We start from the raw sequence: 15,125 nt of genomic DNA on the forward strand, positions 1-15,125 counted from the left end.
TGTGTGTGTGTGTGTGTGTGTGTGTGTGTGTGTGTGTGTGTGTGTGTGTGTGTGTGTGTGTGTGTGTGTGTGTGTGTGTGTGTGTGTGTGTGTGTGTGTGTGTGTGTGTGTGTGTGTGTAAATAATTCAACTGTTAACTCCCTAATATGTTCGATTATTTCTTACGGAATTTGAAAAACGATTGTACGTCATCCTTGAGGTAAATATGAGATACACGATCGGGCGAAATAAAGCAATATCTCAACAGGCTGAGCCAAATTCGAGTACCCCGTTTTCCGTTCAGGGTCTGTAGCGAACTGGTCATCTGCCATAGACACTGTTCATCCATCACCTTTCGAAATCGCATCGTTATTTGAACGAGTGCCCTTTATTTCGTCTCAGACCGAAAAAATGCAACTAAAGACACCTGAAACGTAAGTGATGAGGCATGAAGAGCAAAAGCGCACTTTATGGCAAGGATTCGTTCAAGAATACAGTGAACCCTGACTATCGTTTACTCGCTATCATACGGCAAGTGAAAAAAAAAAGAAATGATTTCTCTTTCCATCACACCAAATAAAATTTGCATTATAAGCACTGAGCTTTCAAGTGTAATTGCAAATGACACACTCTTTACACCTGACAAGATTCACTTAAACACTAACGTTTATGCACTTTCTTACTCTTGCCCTCCCTTGTTTGTAATGAAGCGACTCATAGCCTAGCTCGAGAACTGTCCCGCCGAGCTGGGTCGTGCAGACAACCCGCTATATACTCCGGCAAGAACTGGTTGCCTTCTTATATAGAAATCCTACATTCTTACATGCTTCCAAACTAAAATTTCCTCCTGCAGACAAAACGCTTTCCAAAGGCCAAGCCAAAGCACGGCGTGAACTGCAAACTAACGTCTATCCAAATCCTTAATTTCGTAGCCAATATTCGGAAGGACTCCGCTCCAGAGAAATGCAAATGTTCTCATACCAAAGCCGATCTAAATCATATGATCTGGAAATGCCCAAAGTTCCTACCCGCGAGCCACTTCATACACGACTCTGATCTTTGGGAGGCTCTAACGGCTCAGCCCCGCCTTGGGGATACATATCAAGTTCCTCCAGATAGATGAAAGCGCCGTGGCTGGCCAAAGGATAGCGACAGACGTTTAAGCGGGGGCCGTCCATTCCGGTCGCTCCTCTGTATCCGCTGGTAATGAAGTTTCACCATCACCTACCCTAAACCAGATTTAAGAGCTATCATAGATGCTATTTTAATTCTCTCCGACACCTTCACCCAGCAGACAAGATACACGTTCAAGATTTGTTTTGGTAAGCTTCGGGCAGTTGCGAGTAGGATTAATAATGACTATCCAACTTCATAAGTGATGTGAAGTGCGTCGTTTCAAAAGGCGAAATGTTGATACGGCAAATATTTCTATTGATGCAGCGAAAGGGATGTTTTGCAGCAGTATTAGAAAAAAAAAGAAGATGGACTCAAGTTAGTAGTAGGGAAGAAGAAGAATGAAGGATGGATTCTCCGTCTCAACAAGGGGGCTGTGATTCTCCATCTCGTCAAAGTGTGAAGAACGGGGCCTCATGGTGAGACTGCTTTGCACAAAGCTCGTAGAACCGTGTCTTATAAGTGAGAAGATGCTATTAATCACAAAAGTGTTATCGTTTTGTCGCACTGCTTATTTCGTGTACGCAGAATTGGGAACCAAAAAAGAATAGCAGCTACTGTTTCACGACCTCTAAACAATGTTCAGAAAGGAGACTCGCCAAACGAACAGACAGCGTGATAATAATCCACAGCACGCGCATAAGTACGGGTGCAATCTCAGTAGTGGAAAAAGTATCTGCTGTTATCATCTTTGCTATAGATTAGCTCAGCCGAAGCTCATTTATGAAGGCTAACACCTACATTTTGCTGTATTGATGTGGGCAGGCATAGGTGTCTGCATCTGCATCTGCAACATTTGATATCGTATTAGAAACACGGCCGAATCTGCAGTTTTTTCTCTTTTGGTGGTGGTGATGAAATTATGCCCGCAGCTCGAATCAGCCAAACACATTTCTAATGTAAAGTTGATGACCCAGGTTCCATACCGGTGCAGTTTGGTTGTATAATCTGCGATTACCAAAACTGGCCCGACGTTTTTTTTTTTTAGGATGCGACTTCCGGTCATATCACTACATAAGTCATCGAGTACGCGCTGTCTTGGAATTGCGTCCATTTAGGATTATCTCCTTAGTTTTCTTCAACGACGTACACCCCACATGGGTTTTTTGTTGTGGATTATGCGAGGGCCTGTGGTTGTATTCATCACGCTCATAAAATAGAATAGCGCCTGCAGACGAGGAATGATGGAATAAGTCGCAACACAATTTCGTTTCATCCTTTAGTCCCTTCCACAAGACGGCGGTGAAGATATTCCATTGTTCTCCGTTCCTTAGTCCATGCCCTTTAATTTGGGCGTTATATAATTCTACGCTAACAATTAAACATATCCGAACACTTCCCTCACCATGCATCTAATTTTTGTCACCTATTTTGAAAACTAACATTATTTGTTTTTATGGCAGTCTGGCTAATTGTTTTATGAGTAAAACAATAAATGGCAGGAGCAAATTTTTTCTCATCACAACAAGCATAGACTATTCCTTTCAATATGTCCATAAAGATGTCTTGCAATATTTTATAGTTGCCTCATAAATAATAAAAAAAGACGTACCTTATTGGGTCCTCTACGTCAGCTTACTCGTTGTGACCGCAGGACAATCTTCAGGAGTAGAGTTTGCGACGCACCTGAAGCTAACACACTTTCATTGAATGTGTACACAAAAGGCGTCAAACAAAATTACACCTTTGCCTAAGAATTACATTAAACATCTCAAACCATTAGTTTTCCATGGCAGTTTAAATTATTCACTGCAAGCGCCGGAAAAATTTCAAAGTAAATTTTTAACACGCACCGAAAATTTGGATCATTGCCATGGCCCATCGCCCCTTCATCTAAGTATCTCATGCACATTCCAGAGTTTTCTCACAATTAAAGTCGGTCCCTGATTCCGTAACTTTAGTGTTGCGTGCTAGTTTTCGACAGTTTCTAACAACATTAGATTATGTGCTCCCTTTTTCCACAGGCATGACGCGCATCATTCAAAGCTCTAGCTGAAATTCACGTTGCAGAAGGTAACTCTCTGAACAAATGTTTAGCGCGATTCATTTCAGCCATATTTAAATAATTTTTAGTGTTTAATGCATTAGAAAACGTTCAGACATTTGATTTCCAGTGGCCAACAATTCGTGCTAACATGACAGACATCGTGTTGTTGAATTAAATGAATGTTAGCTCAGCAGAAAAGCCGATGCCCAGCTTCCTGACAACTAAGCCTCCCGGTAAAACGATAAGAAAACGTAGCATTAGAGTATACTTCCAACTTTCATCGCAGCTTCTAATTTCACATTAGTGTGAGTTAAGAAAAGGTGCAGTCTCAGTGCTTCATGTAAAAGACGTGTTTCTATCGATTAATCCAGGGAACGAATGCAGACAACTATCAGTGGGGTTAGCGATAACATCAGCGGACGTCTCTTTCCTCCAGCAACACTTTAACCGCCTGCTAGTACTGCTGGCAACCTGCCGTCATGATGGTGGTGCAACATTGATTGGTTTTGTCCGTCAATCGGAAGTAGTTCCGTTCGGTATCTTTTTCACGCTAGCTGCATATTCACTTGGTTGTTCTGGACCTTTCCAAAGGAAAGAAAATTATCATCTGTCCAAGGGATTTTTTTGAGTGAACTACGATATGGCTGCGAGCTTTTTCAAACCTCCTTTCCTCTTTTACGTGTCCCTGAACCACCGCCATAACTGTCGCCAACAACGCACTATTGCATTAACAGGTCAAATTTTTAGAGTTGAAGAGGCTTGCATGCGAGTCCAATATGTGGTGGGACCAAGTCGTTTATTGTTTTTGGCGAAGTTGAGATACTTTACGCTTTATATGTAAATGGGGACAATTCCGGCTCACGCTGGAAATGTTTATGACTAAGGAAACTGTACAGTGCGGCTAATGGCTTATACACAGTCGCTATCATGTTATAACCGAGCATGCGCGCATACTTTTTATCTGGTGCACTCTAACGTGGTGGAGTGATGCAAGAGTTTCTAATCGACGTTGGATTAAGTGGCCTATCGTCTTGCGCTATCAAGTAGGAGTATAAGGCGTTGAGTGGTGGAGCCCTCAATCTTGCTGATAGCTTTTGAGTTAATCTATTCTTGTGTAAGGCCAAATCACTCCATTGTGTAGCACCACGGACAAAGTAATCTTTTTGGGTTGGCTGCCACGCTTTGTCGTTACACTAGCGCTTGTTAGAAAACTCAATAAAAAGAAGCTTTCGCCGAAAATTTGATTAGAACAGAGAGAAATTGCTGACTGACAAACCAGCCGCTGTCATCGAGTCTAATGATTCTGGTTTCTCACCAGTTCTGCATGAGGTCTCGTGCCACTGCATTGTTATGGTCGTAATGTCTGCAAAATGACTTCTGCCACTCCATCTACCGCTTGCCTGACTGGCTGACTGACTGACTGACTGACTGACTGACTGACTGACTGACTGACTGACTGACTGACTGACTGACTGACTGACTGACTGACTGACTGACTGACTGACTGACTGACTGACTGACTGACTGACTGACTGACTGACTGACTGACTGACTGACTGACTGACTGACTGACTGACTGACTGACTGACTGACTGACTGACTGACTGACTGACTGACTGACTGACTGACTGACTGACTGACTGACTGACTGACTGACTGACTGACTGACTGACTGACTGACTGACTGAAACACTTTATTCGGTGATAAGGGAGTGGAATGTATAATTGTGATATCTAGTACAGGACCCCTGTGGCTGCTGTTGCGACCTGATGCTGCTGCAAATTATAGACCACAGTATAGAGCTGCTCTCGAATGGGGAACACTAAACACCGTAACCGGCAGACAATTCTGAATCTTGCGGTACTGGTAACCAAATTTATATGTAACCAGTAAGCTTCTACCTTTGTGTTCACGATGCCGGATGGAGCTATTTTAATACCCTTCCGCGCTGTGAAGCCTAGATGCGGCGTTATTATTTTACACTGCAGCTTTGAGAGAGATAGAGTGCAAGAACTGCTTGCAGAAACGGGAGATCGGAATAATAACGAAATAATTACCAAGGACCTATGGAGCTTAGAAGGAAACTGTTGGAGGAAGCAATGCTAATATTTTATATGATGATAATTTGAATACAGTAACAATAAAATCAGCTGTATATATAGGCACTACACATTTTTTAGTAGACATTGCTTCCTTATTTCGCATGTGTCATATTTATCATACACAAATAAACATATGTTCCGGCTTTCCACGATCACTGGCCATTGGCGAATACCTGTTTCATCCCGGTAGTGCTTCGACAGCAGAAGTCTGCAAGCTTATGTTTCCGAGCACCAAGCTCATTTCTTAATATTATGTAAAATTGCTTCCTGAATGCGTTCTATTGCAACTACAGAGTGGATATGCTTTTTCTTTTGCAGGCCGCATCTCCTCGCCGATATTCTAGGCGCTATCCTCTTCATTGGCTTCATTTTCTTTGCGATTTTCAAAATCAAGGCAGATGATCAGGACGACAGCTCTGCGCGTTGTCTCACCGTTCGAACGCATGCCGGTGTAATTAAGGGAACCCTTGTTCAGTATCGTATAAAAGGCCAGACATACAGTACTGTCGCATTTTATGGCATCCCTTTCGCTGCACCACCTACGGGACCAAACCGATTTGCCGAGCCCATGTGCGCCAAGCCTTGGAGGGGCGTATTTAACGCCACGTACAAGAGGCCGCCCTGCGCCCAGTTCGACACCAACTTGCCAAAAAATTACACAGTTGACTCGTCCAACACTACAGAGGACTGTCTGCACATAAACATCTGGGTGCCGGGCTCTTGCGTATACAAGGCGCGCGGTTACGCTGTGGTCTTTTGGCTCTACGGTGGCTCATTTGTGAGCGGAGGCAACAGTTACGACTGGTACGATGGCCGCTTCGTCGCGGGTCTAGGAGACGTGGTGGTGGCGGTGCCCAACTACCGCGTCTCTATCTTCGGCTACCTAAATTCGGGAACAGAGGACCTGCCTGGAAATCTGGGGCTCCACGACCAGCTCTTGGCTGCGCGTTGGCTTCGCGCCAACGCTGAATATTTCGGCGGCGACAACGAGCGTATATTGGCAGCTGGCCAGAGTGCGGGCGCCATCTCCTTCACTCTGCTGATGATCAGCCCGCTAGTGTCTCAGTATGGTCCGTTCCGCAGATTCTATCTGATGAGTGCCAGTGCGAAGATGCCACTTCCCCAAAACCGGGACGCCTCCGCAAGACAAGGTTTCGCAGACATAGTTGAAAAGAGTGGATGCCATGCGGGCTCCGTGGCGGATAGCCTCGGCTGCATCAGGCACGTGAACATGTCGACACTTTTGCAGGCCGCCGGTCAGTCATCTACATGGTTTGTGCCCTCCATTCCAGGTTCGTTGATCCCGGGTAGCGTGAATGACCTCTTGAAGCGCTTCCTGCCATCCCGAGCTAGGGACGCCATCATTACAGTTACGGCGACAGAGGGGACGGCCTTCTTCGAGATGCTCCTGCCCGACTATGTAGGAACGAGGAAACCTATAACCATCAAGATGCTCAAAAGCACGTTCCCGCATCTATTTGCTGGCGTGAATGAATCACTAATGGAACGAATGATTTCCCTACTTGGAACGAAGTACGACCTTAAGGATCCCGATCACAAGGGCTGGATTGACATAATCGGTGACGTGCTCTTCCGCTGTCCAATATTAAGCTTTGGGAAAAGCCTAGCTGAAACGGGACAGAAGGTGTACCACATGGTGTATTCGCACAAACCGTCCTTCACTGTGTTTAGTGCGAAGACTGCAACGCATGGGGACGACGCACCAATGCTGTTCGGACTACCTTTCTTGTACCCGTACCTGGCCACTGAAAAAGACCGGGAGATTTCCTACAGCATGATAATCACTTTGACTAACTTCGCCAAGAATGGGTAAGCATTTTATAATACTCTAAAACTACATTTTGGGAGCATCAGTTTCGAACCTAGACTAAACGTTGCAGTAACAACTAAAATGAAAACAGGGAACTTTGCATGGCTCCTCCGTGCAGTGTATAAGTTCTGAAAAAGAGGCACTTTTCTTTTGCTAAATAATTTCGGCATGGGTCCTTATAAAGGCGTTCAGACGCCTTTTCCGCGCGAGAGGCATCGAAACAGAAACGTTAACAGAAACAATAAAATGCAGGAAGCTCAAGTAACGTTGGAATTTGCGGAGTTCACCGGATAGCACACGCTCTCGTTGAAACTGTACCTTTCAAATATACAGTAACGCCCTTGTGTAAGTGCGTGCAGGCGGACCACTGGACCACCATCGAAACGAAGGCAGCAAAACAATCCTTATTTTTGCTCAGAACGGAGTTTATATTGGAGTTCTCTTTTTCCGCCATCTCGATACAGAGCTGGAACTGGAAGAATCGAACGAGGAGGAGAAAGAAAACGTTTTATTTAACGCTAACAATGAAGCCAAGTGAGAAAGAGCGCTTAAAGGCCCTTTGTTCATCTACCGAGCCCGAGTTATGCCACTAGCTTTGATAAGGAGAGGAAAAACAATAAAAATAAGCAAAGTAATGGAAGAGCTAGGCTACGTGAGCGCCGAAAGTGCTCTGTATCTCCCCTGATCTCTGGATGATTCGGCAGTCAGCTGCCTCACGTCATCTTAAGTTGCTGATGGCAAAGTGGCGCGAGAAGACCCTTACTGTGAATTTTTCGATGACATAACTTTGCGAAGAACGTGTACTCCTCGTTGAGCGATGGGCGGGGTCGGCATTCGACAGTGAGTCTAGTCTATGTTCTGTTTTAGTGCTCAGCTATCAGCTGTTTCTGTGATACAGCCTACTTTTCTGATGTAGTTGGCAAGTGGCTCGGACGCGCGTTGGTTTCCCTCCATCCCAGCACGTATACAACGCAAGATTACGCCATTGTTTAGATTGTCTCTAAGGGATTTTATTCGAATATAATCCACATGGGTTACTAGTAACCAACGTTTTATATCACTAACTGTTCGTAACAAGTGGAGTAAAAGATTTAAAATTGTTTTAATAGGTTTCGTTGGTAGGGTTTAACGTCACAAAGCGACTCAGGCTATGAGGGACGCCGTAGTGGAGGACTCCAGAAATTTCGACCACCTGAGGTTCTTTAACGTCCATTCACCTCGCACAGCCCACGGGCACCTGTCTTTTCTGCTCCGCCGAAAAGCGGCGGCCCAGGCCGCGCTTCGATCCTGCATCCTTGGTCACAGTAGTCGAGCCCCTAACCACTGCGCCATCCCGACGGGGTGAATTTGTTTTAAAACTTCACGCCGGTGATTTTGAAATATTATCAACGTCTAATTAACCTATTGTTGAACTTAGCTTGATAAACGATAGCTCGTATTAGTTAACCAACTGCTCGTCCATCTCAACCGAATTACTGTGGCTTCGGCTGCGCTACAGATTTAAATCTATGGAGGACACTTAAACTCTGTCTTTAAGACTATAACACGATACCGTTAATAGTTCCTATCTGCTGCTCTCTTTGGTGTTCCTGGTTCGCGTGCATGTAGTTTCACCTCAATTTGTTACCCACCTTAGCTTGTGCCTCTGGTATCTGACACTCTCTTGTTAGCATACAGTCCTAAGCTAACATGTCATTCAGTTGCTGCACCGGTCATAATTAACCATCCGACATACTAAACCCTGCTTTAACTAAGTTGTCCCAACCTGCCTGCGTGATCGATGAGTAGCGTGCCCAACTCGACATCCAAAACGCCTGGAAGGTTTATTCCTATCCCATCATCCCACCTCATGAGAGCAACCCGATTTCGCAACTCCTCCAAACTTTGTGACAGCATGGGTTTCGTCGCGACCCATCGATTAATGGGGGCTGAGTCATGTCTCCTACCAATTAATGCCTGCTAGAATCATTCTTGTGACACGTTAGGTACATTCTGGTACGAACTTTGGCGTTAAATAGAGCGAGCGCTGTGCATTGGCTCAGCTGGGCAACGAATTATTTACGCAGTCGGTGTGAGTGGCCTGCTGGGCGGCGGCTGCTTGACACTTATGCTTCCTGCGATTCTTGTACACTCGCCACTCGTTTTACTCTATAGCCCGGAATTCGCCCGAGATGACAGTTCCACCGTCTAAGCATTTCGTCTGTGCCCTGCACTCTAGTGTTGCATTCAGCGCCTTACACAACTTGGTCTTGCCGCCGTCGACCGGCTTCTCACGTCGGCGATAAACAACTTGGCCTTCTGTGCAACGACTGGAAGCCTCCCAAGCGCGACGGGCATCCTCCGCATCAAATGTAAGGTTGCAAGTCGGCCGCTTCAGGGAAATTAGCCAACATATATTGTTTTTCTTCTTGGCTTGTTTCTGCAGCCATCCGCACCGATAATCTTGGCTTTGCTTCCTGGCGCCATTTTCGCTTCCAAATTGCTGCCATTTTTATGTGTGATAAAGAGATTAAGGCACAAAACTGTGAGCGGGATAGCGAGGCACGCGGGCAGTCACTGTTTTACGGAGCTCATTTTAACGATGATATGCTTTGCAAACCCGACGCGACGTCACTAGATATCGGGGTAAGCGACACAAATGAAAGCCGGTGCGCAGTGGGTTTTATATTTGCTTTGTTTTTTATCTCTGTCAGTGAAAGCACCCTCCATTTTCTCCCCCTACTCCTTGTCTTCTTTCGCTTGGCCTTGAACGCACTTCACGTTGCATAACTGCCCAGGGTGAACACCCTATAATGGTTCTAGCCGTAAGATAAAAGCGTTTTATATGAGACAGTCAAGCATGAACATCTTACCGTCGTGCAAAGCGCCGTGGAATCTCCTAGCTGTCATCACTAGTGGTTCGTACTTCGTGCAGTGTTTGGTGGTGAAACAAAAAAAATTAACTTGGCAATTCCAAGAGTCCCTTCATTCCATTACACTCCTGAGTGATATGCTCGCAGTGGCGCTTGACCGCCGAGCCGAAGGCCGATGGATGTTGTCCTGGCCATTGCGACAGTATTGCGTAATGGCAAAATAAATAAACGCCCGTGCACTGTGTAATGTCGGTGCTGGTTAAATAACACCAGGCGGATGAAATTAATTCCGAGCCATCGACAACAGTGTTAATTGGAAGCCATAAGCAGCGTCAAATGCTGAAGCCAACAAACATCACTCATCGCTTTATTTAACTCAATTCTAGGCCAAAACTCGAATGACTTTTACGTTGAGTATGGACCCTAAATTTGCTTTACCACAATTTATAGGTCAAATGCATTACAAAAAGCACTACTAGTAGAAAGTGTAAAAGGCTTGGTTTGATTTCTAGGGTGCAATTAACGTCCCAAAGCGGCTGAGGCTATGGAAGACGCCGTAGTGAAGGATTCCGCAACTTTTAACCATCTGGGGTTCTTTAACGTGCACTGATATCGCACAGCACACAGTCGCCTCGCTTTTCACCTCCAACTAAAAGCGGCCGCCCCGACAAGGATTCGATGCCACTTCTTTAGGTTAAGCAGTCGAGCGCCCTAACGGCTGATTCACCAAACCGGGTAAAAGTAAAAGGGAAAGCTACGAAAAATACAAATAACGGCAATGAACCCAAAAGGAGATCGTAAGTTGAAGAGCAAATAGTAAGCACCTGGCTTTAAATTTTTCTGCCCAAATTTCGACGCATCGCTGCCCAACGTTACAGGCCTACGAGCCCCAAAAGCCGAGTCAATCTTACTGTCGTCACAGAAATTCTCTACGTCCACTCCGTTCTCATCCTTGCCGTGCCTGTAACAGGAAACGTCCTCAGCATTTCGAGAGATTCAATATTCTGATTGGCGCTCGAATGGATGTTGTTGTACGGAATGGCGTACATCTTCCGACATGTCACCGTCTGCTCACATCGTCCGCGCGGTTTTGACACGCCATGCCTTACCGCAAATAGTACAAAACCTAATATGTTGGTCCTCACTCGTGGACTAGTGCGGACGTACTTAAATTTGTCTTCGTCAGACGAAGACAAGTCCGCTTGTGCAAATGTTGGCTCGACTTGTGAACTGAAACCAAGCACTACATATGAAACCTATTGTACTAATATGCCAGATAATTTCGTTATATGTTCACAGCATTTAAATAATGCCACCTAAACGCCCTTAACATTCTTTTTTTTTGCCCAGGTCTGTACCAATGCTTGTAGATGGAACGCCTTGGCCGCTTTTCTCGGAGGCTACTCATTATCCCTTAGTCGATCACACCATCGACGGTTACGCCCTCGGTGGTCCCAGCCCAGACTGTGACGTGGCATACGTCATTGAAAAGTACCTATCTGAGATGTCGGGCACAAAAAGCCCAGGTACCTCCATCCTCAAGTCCGTAGTTTCTCAAGCGTTGATGGATAGGCTGGCCTCGATACCGGCACTGGCGCAGGTGGTCTCCGGTAGGAGCATCAATGCCACCCGCTTCCAGTGATGTGGTGCTCTCAAGTTGCGTAAGCAAAAATACTCCTGAAATGCTTCGAAGAAGCCCTTACGCCTCCTTCAAGTGACAGGTGCACGGGAAAAGCATGGCGCCAAATGCCAATGATTCACCACGGCCAAATATAAATATATTATTTATGTTCTCCGATCCCTGAAGTAAACCGCCTATCTGCAGTACAAGAAACTCACGCAGGAGTATGAAGCCTATGTGTTCGCGAGAGGTATAAAACGGAGTTCATATCAAATGTCCGCAGTTCACACACTGCATGCAAGGACCGTGCACCTTGGCGTTGTGGTGGAACTTCCCGTCGTCTTGTTTTGTGATCTTCAATTACAATTAGGACATTGTAAAGGCTGAGCTAGAACAGTAGGTAAGGGAGCGCGCTGTTGATAAAACCCATATTATGAAATCTTGCTGCTCTGGCGGTCGGTCATCTAGTTTCCCAAGCGTTGTCTTCACTGCGGACAGTGAGGGTGTGGCCAAAGAGCACAGAAAACGTTTCGAAAAAAATTACCACAGTTACACGATTACTGAATTTCAGAGTTAGCTTTATAGCTGCGTTACCGACACGGTTGTGCTGTGCTGTTATCTCTGGGAATCCTGCAAATCGCGAAAGGGCCAAGCATACAGCTACCACCAGAAACAGCATCATCTTCAATACTCCTAGGTTGCTGTTCATTTAACGCAGCAAATTTGCTATAAAAAGCCTCGATTCAGGAAACACACGTCGTAAAGGTTACATACATATTCTTTTTAAGGTGGTGATAAATTCGTGATGCTTTGAAAAATCATGAATATAAAATAATTATGACCTTGGTGACGAAAGAAACAGCGACGAGGTATGGGATATCCCACTGGTCAAGTAAGAGGAAGAAATATCTACAAGCTACATTCGAAGAATACCATCGAAAGCAAACACAGCATAAGGCAATATTTATTTCAGTTGGGTGTGCTCATCAATAACATATGTATTATGTATTTATTTTTGATAACCTTTAATACCCCAAAGTATAAATGTAATTAAACGACAGAAAATGGTGGGATGCTTACAATAAGTGAACAAATGTTGACTGATCTTGTGAAGTCGAGGTGGTAGCGATGATGGGCCCTCTGTTTCTAAGCATTATGTTGTTCAAACAAAATTACCTGGCATCTACAGCTGCCAGATGTCGAATTCCAGTTGGCTTCAGCGCAGGGCAAACCAGCAACTTGTGTCAAATGTCTTCCTCAGTGTTTTGTGAATTCAAGACAGGGCTGCCTGAGCAAAGATATGTGACGAAATTGAGGCCGCGTCCTATGCACGGCAGGAGTAACGGCCTCGCGACCCGTATCCTCCGAAGAGAAGCCTCCTCTGCACGGGTAATACCTCAAAAGATGGTTACCGTACTCGGAATGACAGAGTACGTGCGTAGCGCAGTTGGTGTTCTGTTCTTTTGAGAAGAGTAGCATCATTCATGCTGAAGAACCAAGGCATTGATGAGGGTCATGGTAAGTGTGAACTCAGAAGCCACGTGGGACGATCGATTCAATTCGAATAAGTTGCGGAAGGAGACGCGCCATACGTTGTTTGTATTGGCGTATTTCTAGGCTGCGTCTGACGCATCGGGTAGGGTGTTGTTTAACAGGTGTCAGTATGGATGGTAATGCAGGCTGTTCGAAGCAAGATGACAGCGGCTACAGACCGAAGTGCGTCTTGCATAGTAACCAGCTCGGTAGCTTGGCACAATGAAACAGACGTTCCGTGAATTCATATCTAGGCGTCTTATTGTGTACAGGCTTGCAGGGCAGTAAAACTGTAGGTGTCGTTTCGCCAACCCCAGATGCTGGCGTCTATATATGTAATGAGAGAGCCGCTGGGTAGGTGGGTTTGCTGTCCCGTGATTCTCGCAAAGGGACGACGCCGCATAAGAGGACGTTGAGCTTTGAAGATAATCGGTTTGCCGTCGCTCAGTCGGAGAACTAGTGGCGGAACTGGTGGTGGCGGCGACCGTATGATGTGTAATGAAAGCCGAACTATTTGTGGTGAGTTTGACAGAGTGGTCTTCATGACAGAATTGTGTCACGCCGCGGTTGCACTAGCTTGTCTAGCGTGAAATTATCTTGAAGTACCACGACCGGCGTGATCAGATAATGCAAGTGATAGTTATGACTGAAACCCAATTGTTTATAAAGAAAACAGCAGCCCCATGTTGCCTGCGGGAACCGAACTCATGACCTCTGAGTACCGTTCGGTGCTCTACCAACTGGCTTACTATGACGACTGTTAAATATTCTACCTTTTTGTATTTTCTTACTCGGATTCAAAACATCAATGTGTTTACTAGCACCAGCCCCGTTCAAACAGGGTTTCATGGAAGCTGAGCGTGAGCTTTTTTATGCTACCTACGGCATGAACGCCGCACAAATAGTAGTCCTCATGCAGGTATTGAGCAAAAAAATTAAAGAAATGATGGTTATGACTAGAGACCGAATTTTAGGTAAATGCTTATTTTTCAGCGCATCATAAGCGCACCAGTTTTACATATGAGCACGAATAAGATGGTCGAGCATATGTTTACTACTACTTTTGCAGTGCATATTATTTCTGGGGTTAGCTCCTGTAAATTCCTATTTATGACGTTCGTGTCTAAAAACCCCCACTTAAGCTAAAATACTTCTGAAACACCACACTAACCACGTGAACAGAAAATGCCGAAACTAATGTTTTCTTATTTCCGACACATTATTATTTCAAAATGTAAAATTATGGTGGCAAAGTGGTAATCGACCGGTATGCGCTGCATCTCTGAAATTATTTTAGTTAAGTTATACGTTCATCCAAGCAATTCCAAGTTGATTTCAGCTGTGGGCCTAGTGCGCTGGTATGGATGCGCCACTGCTCAGGAGCAAGTAGCGCCACCTGCCACTCGGCGCGCTCGTAAAGGTTATGTTAAGCTCGTCGGAGAGAGACGGCGGAGTGAACGTGGGTTCTACGCTTCTCGGCGGCAAGCGGGTTAGAATGAAACATTTTCGGTCATTTCCTGCCTTGGGCCACACGCGAACTTAAGAGACATATGCACATTGTTTGTGTGCTGCAAAATAAACCAAAATCAAAGCGAAGAAAGCCGCTACCCGTTCCTGTGGTCTAGTAGGAGGCCACCGGCGCTTTGGGCACAGCGCATCGTCGACGCGTGAGCGGTTCTGCTGGCTGCGATTTGCTTTTTTTTTCTTCTTTGAAGTAGGAATTTGGAACCTTAGCAATATGGCACGCGAAAGTAAGGAGATAAATAAAACAAAAACTAAGCAGGTGTTCATGCATTCCAGTGGCTTTTCCCCTCTGTGGCAATGTACGTGCCAGTGGGCTAGATCCCCCCAGAAGCGAGTGCCGAGTAGCTGGGCACCGTATGTCATTGGGAAGCCGCTTAAACAACAGCTCTTCCGCAGGACTGGACGAGCACAGGTTGTATCTGGACATGCGTGCTTCTTCGGCGCTCTGCAGCTTTTTTTTTTTTAATGGATATTTGCGATTGCGTCGAATTGGGTGGTGGCTTCAGCTTAGAGGTGAGGTTT

At 45.5% G+C, this 15,125-nt stretch overlaps 1 protein-coding gene across 1 annotated transcript; it reads left to right on the plus strand.

Annotated features, from left to right (window-relative positions):
- Window positions 1–1,500: 1,500 nt before the first annotated feature.
- On the plus strand, window positions 1,501–11,567 carry LOC146172120 (acetylcholinesterase-1-like). Its single transcript, XM_084585973.1, has 3 exons — window positions 1,501–1,571; window positions 5,561–7,072; window positions 11,276–11,567. Exons 1-3 carry the CDS (start codon window positions 1,501–1,503, stop codon window positions 11,565–11,567), a joined length of 1,875 nt encoding a protein of 624 aa, XP_084442099.1.
- Window positions 11,568–15,125: the final 3,558 nt, after the last annotated feature.

Source organism: Amblyomma maculatum, unplaced genomic scaffold (genome assembly GCF_055883805.1).
Source record: "Amblyomma maculatum isolate TAMU_Amacu unplaced genomic scaffold, ASM5588380v1 scaffold_13, whole genome shotgun sequence".
NCBI lineage: Eukaryota > Metazoa > Arthropoda > Arachnida > Ixodida > Ixodidae > Amblyomma > Amblyomma maculatum.